This window comes from Tauraco erythrolophus, chromosome 5, assembly GCF_009769465.1.
Source record: "Tauraco erythrolophus isolate bTauEry1 chromosome 5, bTauEry1.pri, whole genome shotgun sequence".
Lineage (NCBI taxonomy): Eukaryota > Metazoa > Chordata > Aves > Musophagiformes > Musophagidae > Tauraco > Tauraco erythrolophus.
The window spans coordinates 80,353,187-80,370,340 of record NC_141469.1 but is presented as its reverse complement, the minus strand read 5'-3'; the positions used below and the strand labels follow the sequence as shown (position 1 = coordinate 80,370,340).

The following is a 17,154-nucleotide window of genomic DNA, read 5'->3' as shown; positions in this document are numbered from 1 at the left end:
TAACGTCTATCATCCTTGCTTTGCTCTCCACCCTGTTCTCTCCCTGATGTGTTTTGGGGGAGGCAGAGTGGAAGAGGGAGCAAAGGTTTGTGTTGGCAAGAAAAGCAGCGACTGTGCTGTGCAATCACACTTCATGTACAAGGAGGCACACAAGCTTACGGGAAGTCAGCCAGCACAATGCAAGGCGTTCATCCCTTCACCTGCGTTCCTGAGCTCAAGACCACCACAGCTATTGGACTTCTGACTGAAGGGCTGGCCTGGCAAACACTTCGCATAACCCTGCCAGCTAGGAGCAGTTCCAGAGGACTTGCGGGATCAGGTCCTCATTGCTGGAGGTGTGGATTTAAATAACGAAAAGTCACCTGACCCTTTTGAGGAGAGCTCACCTGCCACCCTTCCAAGGATGAGTGCAGAGAAGCATTTAAAATGCTTCCGTTAGTTTTCACCGTCTGCAGTAAAGATGTTTACTTAAGCTGAAAAAGACTCGGCTATGATTATGAGTTTCGTTCAAAGTAGTCCCGTATCTTAGATTTGTCTGTAGTTCCCAGCTTGGTAAATCCAGTTGAGTGTGTACTTCACAAGGGTGAGCTTTTTCATCCACACTGCTTCTTTGTGCACGAAAAAGCGTGACTGTGTTACGGGCAGACAATAATCAATTAGCGAAACACTATCTCGTGACTGAGAACATGAAGCGGGCTTTGCGGGAACTGACAACAGCTCTTTTAACTCACCCGTTCCTGTATGTCTCTTAAATATCCCAAAATATCAAAGGTCTTTCATTAGAGCTTCAGACTCTCTCAAATCCACGTGGGCCACTGGATACCTCGGACGACTATGAACTGATGTGAGCCGGCAGCAAGTGGCGACTTGCCAGAATGAAGAACAACTGACTGTTTTCAAAGCTTTGAAAATATTTGAAAAGGAAGGACAGAGAGAGGAGTGTTGCAGTTCCCTTCAGGACTGCTGAAATACTGCTCTTCCAAGCGTCAGCTGCAGGAGTCTGAAAGTCTTAGTGAGAGTTAAAACACAATCTGCCAGTTCCCCCTCACCCTCTTTTAGCTTGGCGGCAGCAAATTTTCTGTCTCTTCATGTTGCATCTCGCCATAAAGAGGAAAATTTAAACAGGAGAAAGAATGTGCTTTGAATTATTGGAAATTAAAGGAAAGCAGGAATGCCAGCTCATTCTGGGATCCCAAACCTTTCTCGGCACAGCAATCCCAAGTTTTTATCCAGTCTTGTAATTTGGTTAAAGGGAGAAACCTTCGTGTTAGAGCTGTGTTTTTAAGCAAACATCCTGTTCACAAAATCTAGACTTCTTATGGGTTTCCAGTTTCACTGAAACACCAAAGGGAGATTCCACAGAAAGGCAAAAGCCTGTCTCCCTGTAATAAGTTTTTTTCTCTAGTAGCTATAACTAAATGTTTCTTGCCACAAAATACATAAAATTCCCCATATATGCCCATTTATGCTTAAACGTTAAGAAGTTTTGAATGGTATAGATAAAAACTGCGTTCTATGTAAGCAAGGATGTACCAAGATAAGAAGGAAGACGGAAATGGCCTCAGTTGTGTAGGATCATGAACTGTTGATTGATCCTCAGAAGAGGATTAATAGTGGCCTTCTAAAGAAAAAGCTAAAAACTCTCTTGCCAAGTAATAAAAAGCTAAAATTAGAAAGGGAGGAAAATGACTGTAGCCAAGATGGTAACTACATAAAATCTGTTTTTCAAGCCAACCTTAAGAAGCTAGGCTGTAACTCCTTGATAAATGCTGGCATGATGTGAAGTGGGTGTCTCTTGACTTCCAATTTGTTTGGGCCCTAGGCCATTTTATCTAAGATTAGTCAATGACCAAGTTCTTTCCAAGGTCCTATGTTGAGTAGTCAAAATGAAAATGTAGTCCCACATCTTCATCTCCAACCTAAAACTGAAGGAGACAGCAACAGTACCCACGTCAAGCTCTCTCATGTGCTCAGAACTGCGTCAAGGCAGTGCTGGCTCCCACATTTTGTTTCTCTCCCAGAGTTCTGCTTTTGTCACAATTAGATCTCGACTGCTCTTAGATTGTCACCTGGCTCTGGTCATCAAAACCACCTTGCCTTTCATCACTTGTACATCTGCAGAGGCAATCATAACTATTTTCTCAGATGCGGATGTCAGCACCATAATCCATGCCACTGTTGCGTGTAGGTTGCAGTAACCCACATGAAAACCGCTCCCCGAAGACCACACACGAATGCAGAAAGAAGCTGAATGGCAACCGTAGCTCCAGGGAGCATCTTCTGATAGACCTCTAAAAATGCATTAGATTCTTATCTTCCGTGGTGCCTCAGCAACAGTGGAAGTCAGAAGAGATATTTGTGCCAGCAACTAACAAACTTAAAAATACCAAAGTCAGAGGATTTAAGGAAACATCCTCCTCTATAAAGCTCTTCTAGAAGTAGCGAGCCTGTTCTGTTGATTTCATTGTGATTTACACAGTCCCTCTCTTGCGAGGGAATAAAACTGATTTTAGTTACTGGAGGGAAAGCCAAATTAACTCATATAGGTATTTGAAATATTATTAGGCGCATAGGATAGCTGCTTGTGTATCAAACATCTGAACTCTGGGAAAATCTAGCGGAATGTGGCATGTGTGTAAGGTCTCTGAAGAACAGACTGTTGCATTTGCTTTGTGTCCTCTATGCATCTGGTCAGGGAACAAATGGTATGGATGTAGATCCACCCGGGGAGGAGATCAGATGTCACGAACGGGTTGTTTATTCTGTCTAAGAGGAGCATTAGTAACAGCCTTCAGTTACATGGGGAGAAAGAAACCATAGCACAGAAGAAACAAAAATGCTCCATGAGTCTGTGGTAGATGGGAAGAGACGATCTAAGGTTATGTTTTAAGTGGTAGAAGCTTTCTAATAAGTGAGGTTAATGAAGCACTGCATATAACTGTGGGTTATTATGCAACCCTCGTCATTAGAGACCTTTGAAAACAGGTTGGAGGGGACTGGTACAGGTCTGGCTGGTGCTGCCCTGGAGCTGAGGAACAGGGCGGTCATCCCCTCAGGCCCCCTCACGAACCTGTTTTTCCCATGTGTTTTTGAGCGATTGGTTTGGTTTGTAAGTCGTGCAAGGCACAAACTGGAAGGGGGGAAAAAAAAATCACAAGTGGGCATGAAAACATATTTTAAAATCAAATCGTGCAATGATTAAAACAGCACAAGATCGTTCCAAAGCAAGTATCCTTGTTTTGGCTCAACTCCGCCAACTTCACCATCTGGAAGTAAATCCCCATGGGACGTAGGAGACCACGCAGAAGCTGCCGTGGCACGCAGCATCTCGCATGCGGACACATGGGTGTCTCGTGCCTGAGTGCCCCTGGGAGGGATCCCCAGCACCTGCCTCTCAGGTACGCTGGTGGTGCATAGCGTGAGAGCTCTCTCTCTGTGCCACTTCTCATTTCTCTGTGGCCCAGAAGACTAGCCAAAATTGAGTTCACTACAGCATCCCAGCCTGAGGTGTGGCAGAGGCATGAGAAAAATGAAGGAGGAATGGGTATAGGGGTGTAAAGGCTACCATAGGGAGGCCAGTGAAGAGGCTGAAAGCTATGCTTTATCATGTGGACACGTGGGAGCAACAGCCAGAGTAATCTTCAGAGTCATCAGCCCAGCAGTCTCTGTATTCTCCCTGCTCTACTCTTGGTATGAACTTCACCGCCAGCTTTCGGAGAAGAAATTTAAGAAAACTACATTTCATCCAAAATTCTGTTTTCATCAGAATGGGGAGACCAACAGGATTTCCTATTTGAAGTTCAAAGGATAATGGAAAACAGAGCTGTGTAAATAGTCTTTCTAAGGACACTGCAGCCCACAACGTTTTTACTGTCTTCTGTCAGTTCTTCCACCCACATGCCAAACAGGACCATTTTTGTTCCTATTTTCTAATGTTAATCTCAACATGATGAACCCTGAAATCTTTAGCTTGCCAGTTTTTTTTCCTTTGGGTCCTCCCTTTCTCCTTTATAGTACAGGATGAAGAGAGCCAAGCGATTCTCTTCCACTGCTTCTAGTTCTCAAGGAGGATGTACTACTTTATAGAGAATTACTCAGCCAGCAGCTGTGATGAAATCATCAGGGATAACCGACCTTCGACTGGTGTCAGGAAGTGATCAGCCCAAGAAATCTGTGCTATATCCAGTTCTGAAGCCAGATGGACAAAGATCACAGAAACTGGAAGATAATGAGGACACTGACCTCTTGGTACCTTCCCTAAACGGCAGGTTGATAACATCAAGTGTGTCTTGAGAACAGTTCAGCCACCAACGCGTGCTGCTCTGGCGTGCTGAGACAGAGGCATGCCGCACTGCAGAGCTCGGTCAGAATTACACGAGCACTTCGCTGTTGCTCTCTGATAGCTGATTTTAATCAGCGGCCGGTATCATCGTTACCATTTGACACACGGGGTAGCTGAAGTACTGAGAAGAAAATCATCCCTCAAATTCCGCTGTTTCTCAAGAAATCAAAACCAGGTCTGAGCACCAGTTTGTGCAGCTGATACCACCAACACACCCTACCTTCCATCCTTTGCTCAACACGCCTAACCTAGCATGATAACTGGCCAAGATGTAGGAAAAAAGAGACTTGGTTCTGCTTTCCTGCCCCAACATGTTCCAAGGTTGAATCCACAGGCACTGGTGAATCAGCTGGATGATGCCCTGCGTGGGTCACAATTTGACACGATGTTGCTGGTCTAAACTTCACAGGCACACAAGAGAAATTTCTCATTATAGCCAGGGACAGAAGCATCTCGCTCAGCGCACACTTACTTGAGCATCTCCAGAGTTTAAGACCGTAACTCCCCTCCCTACAGCCTTCCTATTACAATTACCAACTGCAGTGACTCTCAAAACCAGCAAGGGACGAAAGGGTGCTTTAGGTTCAGCTTCTCTGTGTTTGTGAAGATGTATAATGACAAGGTGGTGCTCAAGAAATTGAGCCATACTGGTCTTAGAGTAAGTCAGCATACCACACACCAAGGTAATATCAAACAGGCTAACTTGGGAAGTAATACAGCCTGTGAGTATAAACCACCTGGATCCACCGTGTTCCAAATCTAAAAACCACAGAAAGGAGCGTCCAAACCAGCAAGAACAGGCGTAGGTGGCAACCTCATTTTGAATGTTCTGGTTATTAGAGCAGGAAGGTCCTTTTGCCTCTTAATACAACCCTGGTTCTGAAGTTTGACCTTTTGGGAAACACAGAATCATAGAATCATAGATGGTTTGAGTTGGAAGGGACCTCAAAGCTCAGAGATTCATAGATTCATAGAGTTTCTAGGTTGGAAAAGACCTTAGAGATCATCGAGTCCAACACATCCCTAATCCCCATTAAACCATATCCTCAGTAGCTCATCCACCCTATCTTAAACACATCCAGGGATGGGGACTCAACCACTTCCCTGGGCAGCCTATTCCAGTGGCTGACAACCCTTTCAGAGAAGAAATGGATCATCTAGTTCCAACCCCCCTGCCATGGGCAGGGACAACCCTCCACACACCAGGTTTGCCCAAAGCCTTATCCAGCCTGGCCTTGAACACTTCCAGGGAAGTGTTCAATTTCCGGTTGAACACTTCTGATCCAGTCCTACTATAGTGGCATTACAAGCGACCGGAAGAGTTGTGTTCTTCTGTTGGAAGTGCTACATGGTACAATTAGGTGCAAAGTTTGTATAGGACATAAATCACAAAAAAATAGGAACTGGAGAGCTGTGTGATGTGACATTATAATTCCTATTTACTCGCATTTTATATTCCTGAATTCATTTCCTTCACATAATTGTTTTTTTTTTTCCACCCATATTGTAGAGGCATTTAATTTTCTCTCCCCTTGATTTTATGCAACTGTTAAATAGTGCAGTTTTTCATGTCTGGGTAGATACTGTGCAGTAGCCAGTCTTGCTAGTGGTTGTATAATGTAACAAGGGGAAATCACTGTGCAGACCAGTTTAGCTTTACTCTCATGCGCTCCGTATTAAGGTCAAAAATCAAACTCATTCAAGTGCTTTTGCGATTAGATCATTGCATCACTGAAATGCGAGAACTGGTGTCAATAAATTGAGGGGGGGTTAGCACTAGTTGATTTAAAAATGCATGAATTATGAGGCTTCTGGCTTGGATAAGATTTAATGAATAATTAATCCTCATATTTCACAAATCCCATGCTCTTCATTCCCTTATGTCTGCTTATATCTGTATTCGCCAGTCACTATTTTCTCTGTAAATTAAGGATAATTAGCTATAAGTTGGGTAACAAATTTTAGCCATCTCACATTTTCTTTTCTGTTTGACACAGATTATTCATACATCTAAATGCCAGAGAAGACAATTATATTCATGTAATACGACCTCCTGCAGAATACAGTCACAGAGTCTCATCCAGTAGTTTCTAAGTTAACCCCTTAAGTGCTATTTAAAGCTACAATGAGAAAGCAATAGGTATATTTTAGAAAGAAATATAGCCTTAACTTAAAGACTTCAAGCGATAGAGAAGGCATGACATCCTTACGCGAGTTTTTCTAATGCATTGCTAAGGCACTGAATAAATACACTATCCAAATGAGAGACAGACGAATGCAGTGCAAAAGGACCCCATTGTAAGGCTGTAGAGCCCAGCAAACAACAGAGTGTCCTTGTCCTTCTGGGGCCTCCTTTACATCTGCCTTGAAGTTTCACTGTGTTTCCCTCAGCCACCACACTTGCAGCGGGGCAGCAGCAATGCTGGGAGGGAGCACAGCAAATCCTTAGGGCGTGTTGTAGGGTTCAGAGCCTCGATCCACCCTGGGCATGAATGCAATCTCTCTTTCAAATCTGCTTTGGACAACGGGGTTAAAATTCTCTCTCATGGGTGCCTTGGCTTCAGGAAAGCACGTTAAACCCATATTCAAACAACAGGCCCACACAGGGTTTGGTTTCTGACGGTATTGTGTGTATTGCAAGCTACCAGCAACCCTGGCTTGGGAAGAAGCTGTTCTGCAAATGGCAACCACCCAGGGTCTGGGCAGGTGTAGTCCTAGTCTTGCTTCTCCCATTAGTTTCCATGTGGAAGCTTGCTTGTTTCTCACTTATCTATACAGTGCACCTCAAGTGCAAAACATGTAGGAACTATGTGGAATAAATAGAACATATATACCGTAGTTTTCATGTGTGCAGCATTTTTTCCCAGTGAGAATAGAAATGCCTTACTAATAGGGGGTTTGATGTGTTACATCGCCCATTAGCCATCTGAGTTAACTGCGCATCTTTTCTCCTCCGGTGACATTTGCAGCTTGCTTACAGGTGTTAACCCAAGGCACAGCTAAAGCAGCTGCTACTTAGGTAGGCTGGAGAAAAATGACATCCCACAGTAACCACGCAGCTATAAATCATGGTGTTGGGCACCATTATAACTGCTTTCATGTCTTGTTCCAAAGTTAAAAAAGAGAAAACTTTGAGACAGAGTTGATCAGAAACCATTTTGCATGTATGCAAGTCCAAAAGATTTAAGGTTTTAGTGCAGAAATTGAGCTTTCTGATAATGCCATGTATGAGCATCCTTACTTAGGAACAACTCTACTTATGCCTTTTCTTGAATTTTCATTCTTGAAATGGGAAACAAAAAATCCTTTCACTTCAGTAGGTTTTTCACTTGTTGGAAGTTCAGGATTTAGACCTCTTTCCCAGCGGCATGAGCTTCAGAGGAGAGAAGCAACTGCACAGCAGCACGTAATAATACATAGCAAATTAAGCCAGAAGTGAAGGCAACTGCTGTACCCAGGTGATAGGAGCAGGAGAGCGTAAGCAGAAAGCACGACTTAGCAAACTGGAGTTTGGCAAGACATATAGGTAAATTCACCTCCTGTCTAGAAAGTGCTACAGGGGTTTCTCGTCTGGGAGCAATTGGACCTCTGTGTCATCTGGCAGTGGCAGAAGCGTGCCAGCAGGATGGAGGCGGTGGCAGCACTCCAGGAACAACCCAGCGAGCCATTGACAAGCTCCCGGGTATCTGACTTCTGCTTTCATGAGTCTCATCCTGATAATCACTCGAGCATAAGTCAGCTGAGGTCGTGATCTGAGGAGGTACATTTCTGCTGGGGAGAAAAACCTCTGAAGAAATGTATTTCTATCCCAGCTAACCTCAGAAGAGGAGACAACCCATCTGACATCCCACCTTTCGGTCCTTTTAGGGCCATGAGTACTCTCACACAGCGTCCCCTCACCTACTTTTCTACTGGGAATCTTGCCCAGCTTTGCAGAAGATTGTGCTCCCCTGCAGTGGCCGTATTTGTCCATTCATTCATCTGAGCTGCTTTGCATTCACAAACTCCCCAGATACAAGTGCCGTATAAAATAAGGCACGAACCTCTAGAGCTGACTAAAAGTAAAGGAAGATTTTCCATAAAAGAAAATGACATAACTAAGAGTATTTTGTTGCCAAAGAAACGTTGTCGCGCTCATAACAACACGTTCCACAGCCTTTCAGTATTCCCGTATTGATAGAGGTGGCAGGAATATGCCAAATTTGCCCATAAAACGAACAACCACAAAAAAATCTCAAACTCTCTTTCAGTAGCTGGTTTCCAATTTGTGCCCCATATGTGGCAAGAAATAAACGTTCATACATTGCTTGCATCTGAAAAAGTCAAACAGTGGTGGACTGAATTATAACTTGGATGCGTACTGGTGGGATGAGATGCTGATCCATTTGCACGGTAATGTGCTATATTTAAGTCACGCATCGTGGCATCTTCAAAGAGGCCAGTCATAATTATGATGGATTAGACTGCAGAGTCAGTCCTAGATGCAGTAATTGTTTCACAGATGCTACTGATGTGACTTGAATTTCTAATGAATTATAGCTGAAGAAAAATATGTGAGCTACTAAATGGTCCAGATAAAATACAGTTATGGGAAAGAGAAAAAAAGCTAACTGCTACGCTTAGGGAAAGGTAGATTTACTTTGAGAGGCAAGCAGTTCTCCCCACAACAATTATGAGGAAGAGCACACAGACTTTGTAAGGTGCAACCAGGTCTGCTTAGTAGCAGCATCAAGAGTATCTTCATGATGTCCCAGTTAAAACCAGTCGTAAAGGTATCGCTGGCATTTGTCTTTTGCCCGTTTTAAAATACAAATAACTGCTGTGATTTGTAGCTGCTTGAGCAGGACTTGCCCTCAGGTGTGACTCAAGGATTGCGAATAACTGAGTGTAGACAGAAAGAAGTATAACGCAGAGTCACTGCAATCCTCCATGCGTTTCAAAGAATGCAAATCTGGCACTTTTAATCGATGAATTAACTTTGTATTTTGAAGACCCAAATGATTCTCTTGTCCTTTGCAATGTTTAACAGCAGTGCCTTTTACACCGGAGGTGATCAGAATTTGGGGGAACTGGTTGACTCATGCCATGAGGTCTTTGAGAATACCGTGAATAATAATCCATGTCACGCAGTGAAGGTAACCTCGTGGTTTTTGAGGACGACATGAAAGAAGACTCTTTTCTGAAGCACAGATGTGCTCCTTCGAGGGGTTTGCAAGCTAAGTTTAAAGAAGTCGGGCAGCCCTCACTTCTAAACAAAAAGGTGTTTAGAAGTTTATCACCAATAGAAGGTTATCACCAACATGGAGTTGAGAAGAAAGATTGTCTGGGAACTGTCAGAAGGACTTTAGTTGCAGCCCACACGCTACACCAGAACACAAGCAGCAAGGCAGACTTAGAGGGCCAGAGGAAGTCTGCTCATGACTCAATCACACAGAAAAAGCTTTTTTTTAAAATAAAAAGTTTTAGAAGCAGCTTGACAGCACAGTGTTAATTACGATGGTGCCTTTTATTTCATTTTATACTTGCGAAGTACAGCAGCCTACACACTCATGTCTGAGTTGTGGTTCAGCTGCAATTTCTAGGTATGAAAGGTGTGAAGGCAAAAAATGGTTTCCAAATTAGGCTGACGGGGTTTTTTTGAGACACTCTGGGAGCATCATTCTGCCGCCTGGCCTAGAATGACACATCAGAGGAATCCTTTCCACGCTGCTTTCTATTAAGTGTGGAATATCATCTCCCTGGGAAAGCTGCAAAGGCTCGTGTCTTGTGGTGCTTTAAAGCTAGGTTGGGAAATATACTGAAATATATCTAGAAGGGAGGAAGCCTACCTTACCTTGTTAAGAAAATAGGTAAGAAGATGGACAAACCGTCTTTTCTATCTCCCTATTCTTAGCTTTCCCTTCAAAAACTTTTTTTAAGAACTGTTACTTGCAGAGAGAGCTTCTCTACTTCTGTCATACAAAACATAAATTGAGTACAGAAAGAAAAGAAAAAAAACTTCAGGAGGTCAAAGGTAAATCTAAAACCAAGTTTGGGATAAGGAGGAGGTGGATACAAGTCATCATATAGGTTCTTGCCAGTCAAAATGTGTGTTTGAATTGCCCTGATACTGAAAGCAGAGTTGCAAGCAGAGGGGATTCTGCTGGATGTAATGAATCTCATTAATTGATATTTACTTTTTAAAGCATTTTATAATCATATTACTCAACTAAGTAAGGCAATATTGCACTGAAAATTGTATAAATTAGATGTTCCTTAGCATTTAAAAAAGAAACCCACAAGATTAGTGTAGGATAAATATATAAGCAGAGGAATGTTCTCCCGAACTGTGGGAGAAATTTTTCAAAATAGTAGTTCTTCCTGTGTCGTGGCAATACCAACCATGTATAGTGCTTCTCCTGACTTTGCAGTCCAACCAGGGATGACCTGGTAATACAGAACCCTTCAGATTCCCCTTTATGCAAACTAAAAATAAAAGCTTCAGGACAAAGACATGCACGAGTCCAAATTTTTTCTGTGCAGTCTCACATCTGTAAGACCCTCTGTCAGACTGTCTTCTGTCATTTGTGACCGGTTGAGAACCATAAAACCAACAAAGAATAAATTACAAGCAGAGTCAAACAAGGGCTTTATCTATGTTAGCTGGAATTGTGAATCCTGGGAAGATCCATGTGAGCAGGATTAGCTTGTCATTATATGGAATTTGTTCACTGCATATTGTCAGTATTTTTATCCAACAAAAAACTTCATTTTATAAATAAAAATATAAAGAGTATATGAGAAAATGGGATTTTCCATCCAAACAAAGAAAAAAATCCTAGCTCCACAGCTGTGGGGCTCAGTTCAAAACCCAATGCATAGTTTAAGCCATGCTTGATGTCTATATGTAAATTTGAAAAGCTATTAATACCTGAAAAAATACCACTTCCATCAAATCTTTCCGAGAGAAATACCTCAATTTGTTTCTGTCAACATTACCAAGATGTTGGTGAACTGTAAGAGTTCGTATGGACAGAAATCAAGCGTGGCTTTGTCTCACATGTGTATCGTGCCACTTGCGTGGTCTTTAGGAATGCCAGTTTTAAAAGACCTTGTCAGACAGCTGAAGTCAGAAAAAAGGAGGTTTTCCCCTCTAATTGGCAAGCTTGGTGGCAATAATCCTTCAAGTCACACAAAAGAGGTTTGGCACGCTTAATCAAGTAATGGGATTAGCACCGAGTCTGGGAACCATGGTTTCGGCGTGACTTTCTGCCTTACCAAGTAGAAAAAGGGATGACAGTGGAGTCGATGCAGTCGTTCAAAAGCAGAGTGCTTTTTGCACCGTTAGGAGAGATTTTTTTGGGGAACGTATCTGCATGTGTGTTAAAAGGAGGTAAGGAGCCACTCTGTGTTTTCACTCTCTTTTCATCTTGAAGATCAAACCTTCAAGAGGAAGGGAGACGCGGGGCTGCGAGACGCGATAGGATAGTGAAGCACCCCTCAGGTGCTCCTGCGAGCTCCCGGTGCGTGTGGGAGCTGGTCAGGAAATGGGGCACTGGAATGCTGCAGGAATTGTCGGTAATTGGCTACCCATCAAAGGAAACTAATTGACTTAGACTCTCGTTTCTTTTCTCTTTCAGATACGTTCAGAGGGTAGCCTTGTGGATGGCCCCGGAGCAGGCCAGATGGAACAGGACAGAACCAACCATGTTGACGGCAATAGATTGAGTCCATTTCTAATACCGCAATCTTCTCACGTTTGCCAGGCGGAGCCTTCCGTGGTGAAGCTACAGAATGGAAGTCCAGCAACAGAGAGGCCTGAAGTTGAAATAAATGGAGACCACAAGCGGCTATTCATTAAAAGCAACTATGGAGTGCCCCACCTGAAGGAAAGCCCAAACAACCGCCTTAGCCCCGACCTTTTACAAGAAAAGAAAGTATATTCCAAATATATGCAAAATGGTGGGATAAAACGCACTTTTAGTGAGCCCTCTCTGTATGGACTTCATGAGAGCAAGAAAGTGAAACAAGACAAAGAGGTAAATGGAGAAAAAGCTGAGCCAGAGGATAACAATGAAAAACCAAGCATCTCCAATTGTTACAGTGAGAAGAAACCCGAGAGTTTTACAGGAGAAGAAAATGAAGTTTCAGATTTGATACAGCCTACAAGATACAACAGTGGTGGTTCAGAAAACCCTCATGACGTCCTGATTCAGGATGAGCAGGAGCAGGAAAACGTTCATTGCCACAACAGGGACATTGTCTTACTACTTAAGAACAAGGCAGTGCCAATGCCTAATGGTGCTACAGTTTCTGCCTCTTCCATGGAAAGCATGCATGGTGAACTCCTGGAGAAAACACTGTCTCAATATTATCCAGAACATGTTTCCATAGCAATGCAGAAGAACACATCTCATATCAATGCCATTACCAGTCAGGCTACTAATGAGTTGTCCTATGAGACAACGCATTCATCCCATACCTCAGGGCAGATCACTTCCCCACAGACCTCAAACTCTGAGCTGCCTCAAGTGCCAGCTGTAGTGGTTACTGAGGTCTACAACGCAGAAGACTCCAGTAAACCACCTGTATTGCCAGGTAGCTGTTTGCTTCAGAAACCAGAACTACAGCTACCGCAACAGATTCCAGGCTATGATCCACACCAGTTACCCGTAGGAAACAGTACTGTTCGTGGAAGTGTAGGGCAGGTTCCCAACCAAGACCTCTCTCTAAGTTCCAGCAGTAACCTGCAAGCTCAGAGCACCGCTCTGGAAAGGTTTTCTGAGCAAGCAGAAAAAAATGGTGCTTTCTTTAAACAGAACTCAATGTTTCACAAAGATTCCTCCGCTCCTCCTGCTCCGGAAATGAACAGTGCACTGTCCGTGGTGGTGCGAGAAGGACACCATTCCTATGACAGCAGATGTGATGAAACTCTTCCTGGGGAGATAAAGAATGAAGGGCAGCAGCAGGGACCAGTGTCAGAAAGTCCCAGCCTCAGCCAACAACAACTTCACCCTCAGCAGAGACTTCCGCAGCAGGCACAAACGTCACAACAAGATGCCAGTGAAAGCAACCCGCAAGCTGCTGTGGCCGCCTCGATTCAGCAGCGCCCCGAAGAAATGCCGCCGCCGTCGGAGCCTCCCCTCCAAACCCTGCAAGCCCGCGGAAGTGAGGGTGAGTTGCAGCAACACTATCAGCATTTCCCAGGACAGAGAGAACCCAAGATTCCTCCTGACACAGAAAAGGACCAAGTGAAAGAGCCTGTGCAACAGGCTCAACGTTATTCAAAACCAGCCTGGATAGAACTGGTTTCCACCCAGTTCCGCCAGGGAGAGCCTCCCCAAAAGCCCAGCGAAGCGTTGTTACGATCGATTCTTCAGTTCCAGGCAAACGCAGCCAAAACAACCTATACAAAACAGTATGCTGGAAGTCCTGATGCATTAAAGGGGCCTTCAGGACAGCCCCAGAGCCAGAAGATAGTGCAACAGGAACAAATTCCTTCGCTGTACAAAAGTGAGACCTCCCAGCTGCAGCCGCATCCCACAGCCGACCAGCAGCTGCCGTTCCAGAAACACTCACCGCAGCCACAGCTTACAAAGATGGATTCCCTACTCAAGTCCCAAGTGCAGCAGCTCCATTTCCAGCAAAGACCAGAACAACAAGCCGAGCAGCCTTCAGGGGCCCCGCTGAAACAGCAACACTTGAATCCCCAGCCGGGGGAAAATGAGCAATTCTTGCATTCACACATTTTGCAACAGATGCTTCAAAAACAGACACAGCAGGTGCCACTGCCGTGCAGTCCGCAGCTAACCCCAAGCCAGCAACAGGCTCTGCACATGAAAAATAAAGACCTGCCCCAAACCATTTCCCATTCCCAAAGCAGCGCTGCACAGCCGCTAGACAGGACAGCCTTCAGCCAGCTCCAAGTAGATGAGTGTTTTCAAACGGGGAGTAAGTACATGAAGTCAGCCGCGTTCCCACTGCGTAACCCTCAGCTAGGCCTGGAGCAGGCACAGAGCATGAACAACAAAGCTCCCCCTTACGCTCAGAACGCGAACGCTGGTCTGCAGCATCCCTGCCCAAACAACGTGCACTTGATCTCTGAGAAGAAAGAAAACGCCGCGAGTATTGAACGCTTTGGAGCCAGCAAAACGCAGGACTTGCAACACGTGCAGTATTTTTCGAATAACTTGACTGCAAAGCAAGATGTGAATCACTGTCTTCAAGAACAAGAGCAACAGACACAACAAGCCTCAGTTATACAGCTGCCACCGCTCCAGCAAACACCATGCTACGGTGGTAGCCTCAACCACGATCTCCCGAGCCAACAAGCTGCGCAGATTCCTCAGCGGTACTTACCACACAGCCAGCAAACTGCCCCACACTCCCAAGACCAGAGAGGCTGTCATTTGCAGTCCCAAACCCCTAAGGATTTTCAAAAGCATGCTGCTCTAAGGTGGCATCTCTTGCAAAAACAGGAGCAACAAGCGTACCAGCAACCCAAACCCGAAATTGGTCCCGGTGCAGCACGCAAGCCTATAAAAACTGAAGCTGGCACAAAGTCTAACGTCTGCATGCGCCCATCAGCTGGACAGCTGGATAACAAAATGTGGAAAAAAACAATTAAACAAGAGAATCAGCACTTTGGCTGCGAGAACATGCAACAAAAGAGCATCATCGAGACAATGGAACAGCAGCTAAAACAGATACAGGTCAAATCACTGTTTGATCACAAGACTTTTACTATCAAATCACCTAAACATGTGAAGGTTGAAACAGCAGGCCCCATTACCATCCTATCAAGAAATACTGGTGCTGCAGATTTTGACACTCAGACCCCAATCTTAGATCAGCAAGCGAACTCGTCTGCTGAGAAAACCCCGACCAAAAGAACAGCTGGAACTGTTCTCAATAATTTTTTAGACTCACCTTCCAAGTTATTGGATACTCCTGTAAAAAATTTATTGGACACACCTGCCAAAACCCAGTATGATTTCCCATCTTGCAGCTGTGTTGGTAAGTGCTGAGATGTACTGAAAACGTGCTAGTTCACAGGAAGGAAATAAGCCTTCAAGTTGGGATCGCAGGGGTAGTTGGGTGTTTTTGTGGGAGGATTTTTTGGGTAGTTTTTTTTTCAGAACGGTAATTGGTAAAGACTTTTAAAATTGCAATTTTGTACACTTATGCCTACTCCACTTATCTAATCCTGCACACAGGCCCTTTCTTGGTATTTCATAAAGCAATGACCTATTTGATTTTTCAGTCAGAATGCTTATGTCCACTAACGTATCCCCTCACATCCATTCTCCTTGAGCAGCAGACATGGAATGACAACATGCTGATAAAAAGTAGGTCATAACTTCATCATCTGATTTATTCGTCAAGGTTAGATGTAGCATTTGTAAAATATGTCCTGGGTCCAAAACTTGAGATCCTTACACCATTTTTAGCTCCAACAGTGAAATTGCTGAAGTTTCCCTCGGTAAAGCCTAAGCAAAGAAGGAATGACATTATTCCTCACTTGTTGCAAGAGTTTATCCTCTCTTTCACGCACTTGTCTCCTGCAAGGCTAAAGAGATCAGCAATTTCTTAGAGAAGCTACACAAGCAGCACCAAAAAAGCAGTGAGGGGGACCCTCAGTGTTTCTTCATAGCATACTCGATCTCCAAAAGCTGGAAGAATAGAGCAGATGGAAGCAAAGTAGAGTGACAGGCCTGGCCCCGTAGCCCAAGCCTCCATACAGCACTGACATTACACATAGCCAGGTCTAGCAGGCACTTTCAGACTCTACTGGATAAACTATTCAGGCTGAGACAAAAGGTTCAGCACCAAAAATGGAAGAAAAAAAATTAAATCCTTGTTATAGTTTCACTTACTGGGATTTCCTACCAACTATAAAAGAGGAAAGTTGAACCAATGCTCCTCCAAAACTGCCAAATGGACGTTTTTTTTGCCTTTTTGAATGCTTGGGGCTATGTCTCAGAGATGATCCATGGGAACAAAGAGAGGAGGTAGTGGATTTCCAAAGCTCCCAGGAAGAAAACTGGAAGCCAGTTCCCTTGCTGTTCCTTGTTCTTTTATAAGAAACAACCTATAAAATGTAGTATTTTTGAAAACACTGAAGTTGTTTGGGATTTTTTTTCTTGAGATGGTTTCTCCAATGTGGTTGGCACAAGTTTTTCTGGCGATCATTTCATTATTCTCACTGTTATTTTAGCCAGTACTGCAACCGCTAACTAAGCAAAAGAGCTTATTCTCCACTTGCATTTTAATTCTTCAGTCTTAGCAGACCCTCTACGAAATAAAGAGCATGAAACTTAGTTCCTGTCCTCTTTGAAGAACCCAGTGCCACCAGTGTAATAGGGTTTATTGCTCTTTCCTACCAATACTTGTCCGTAGGAAGATTAAATTAAGCCATTTCCCCCGTGACATGTTCGGGTTTATAGCATGCCTTCCTCATGCTTCCAGAGGCACGTCAAGAGCAGCATCACCTCATCCAGCCTTTGGAGCTAGCGTAGCAGAAAGCACAAAGTCAGCCCTCAGACAAGTCAGCACAGCTCCACCATCTCCTCCTGAACCCAAGCAGAGCCTGGCCAGTTTTTTCTCACTGCTGGAGCCTGCCACCTGGTATAGAACCAAACGCATGCTGTATATTGCGAATGCTGACGTGGTCCTACCTACACACAGAAAAGTGAGGCCACATTCTTAGTGTACAAGCATTTCGACCAAGCCTTGTGCAGGATTTCTTTCAGCAAACTTGCTTTCTTTTTTTCATTTCCCAGAGTCTTTCTGTGGGTGGCAGAAATTCTCTATGTAACCTTACCGGCCACTTT

The 17,154-nt window shown here is 44.1% G+C and overlaps 1 protein-coding gene across 2 annotated transcripts in view; it reads left to right on the top strand.

Annotated features, from left to right (window-relative positions):
* Window positions 1-17,154, top strand: part of TET2 (tet methylcytosine dioxygenase 2) — a 75,420-nt gene that overhangs the window by 39,082 nt on the left and 19,184 nt on the right. For both annotated transcript variants that reach the window (XM_086611520.1, XM_086611519.1), the window contains exon 2: window positions 11,962-15,337. In XM_086611520.1, the coding sequence (XP_086467646.1) occupies window positions 11,962-15,337 (3,376 nt within the window). The remainder of the gene's footprint in view (window positions 1-11,961; window positions 15,338-17,154) is intronic.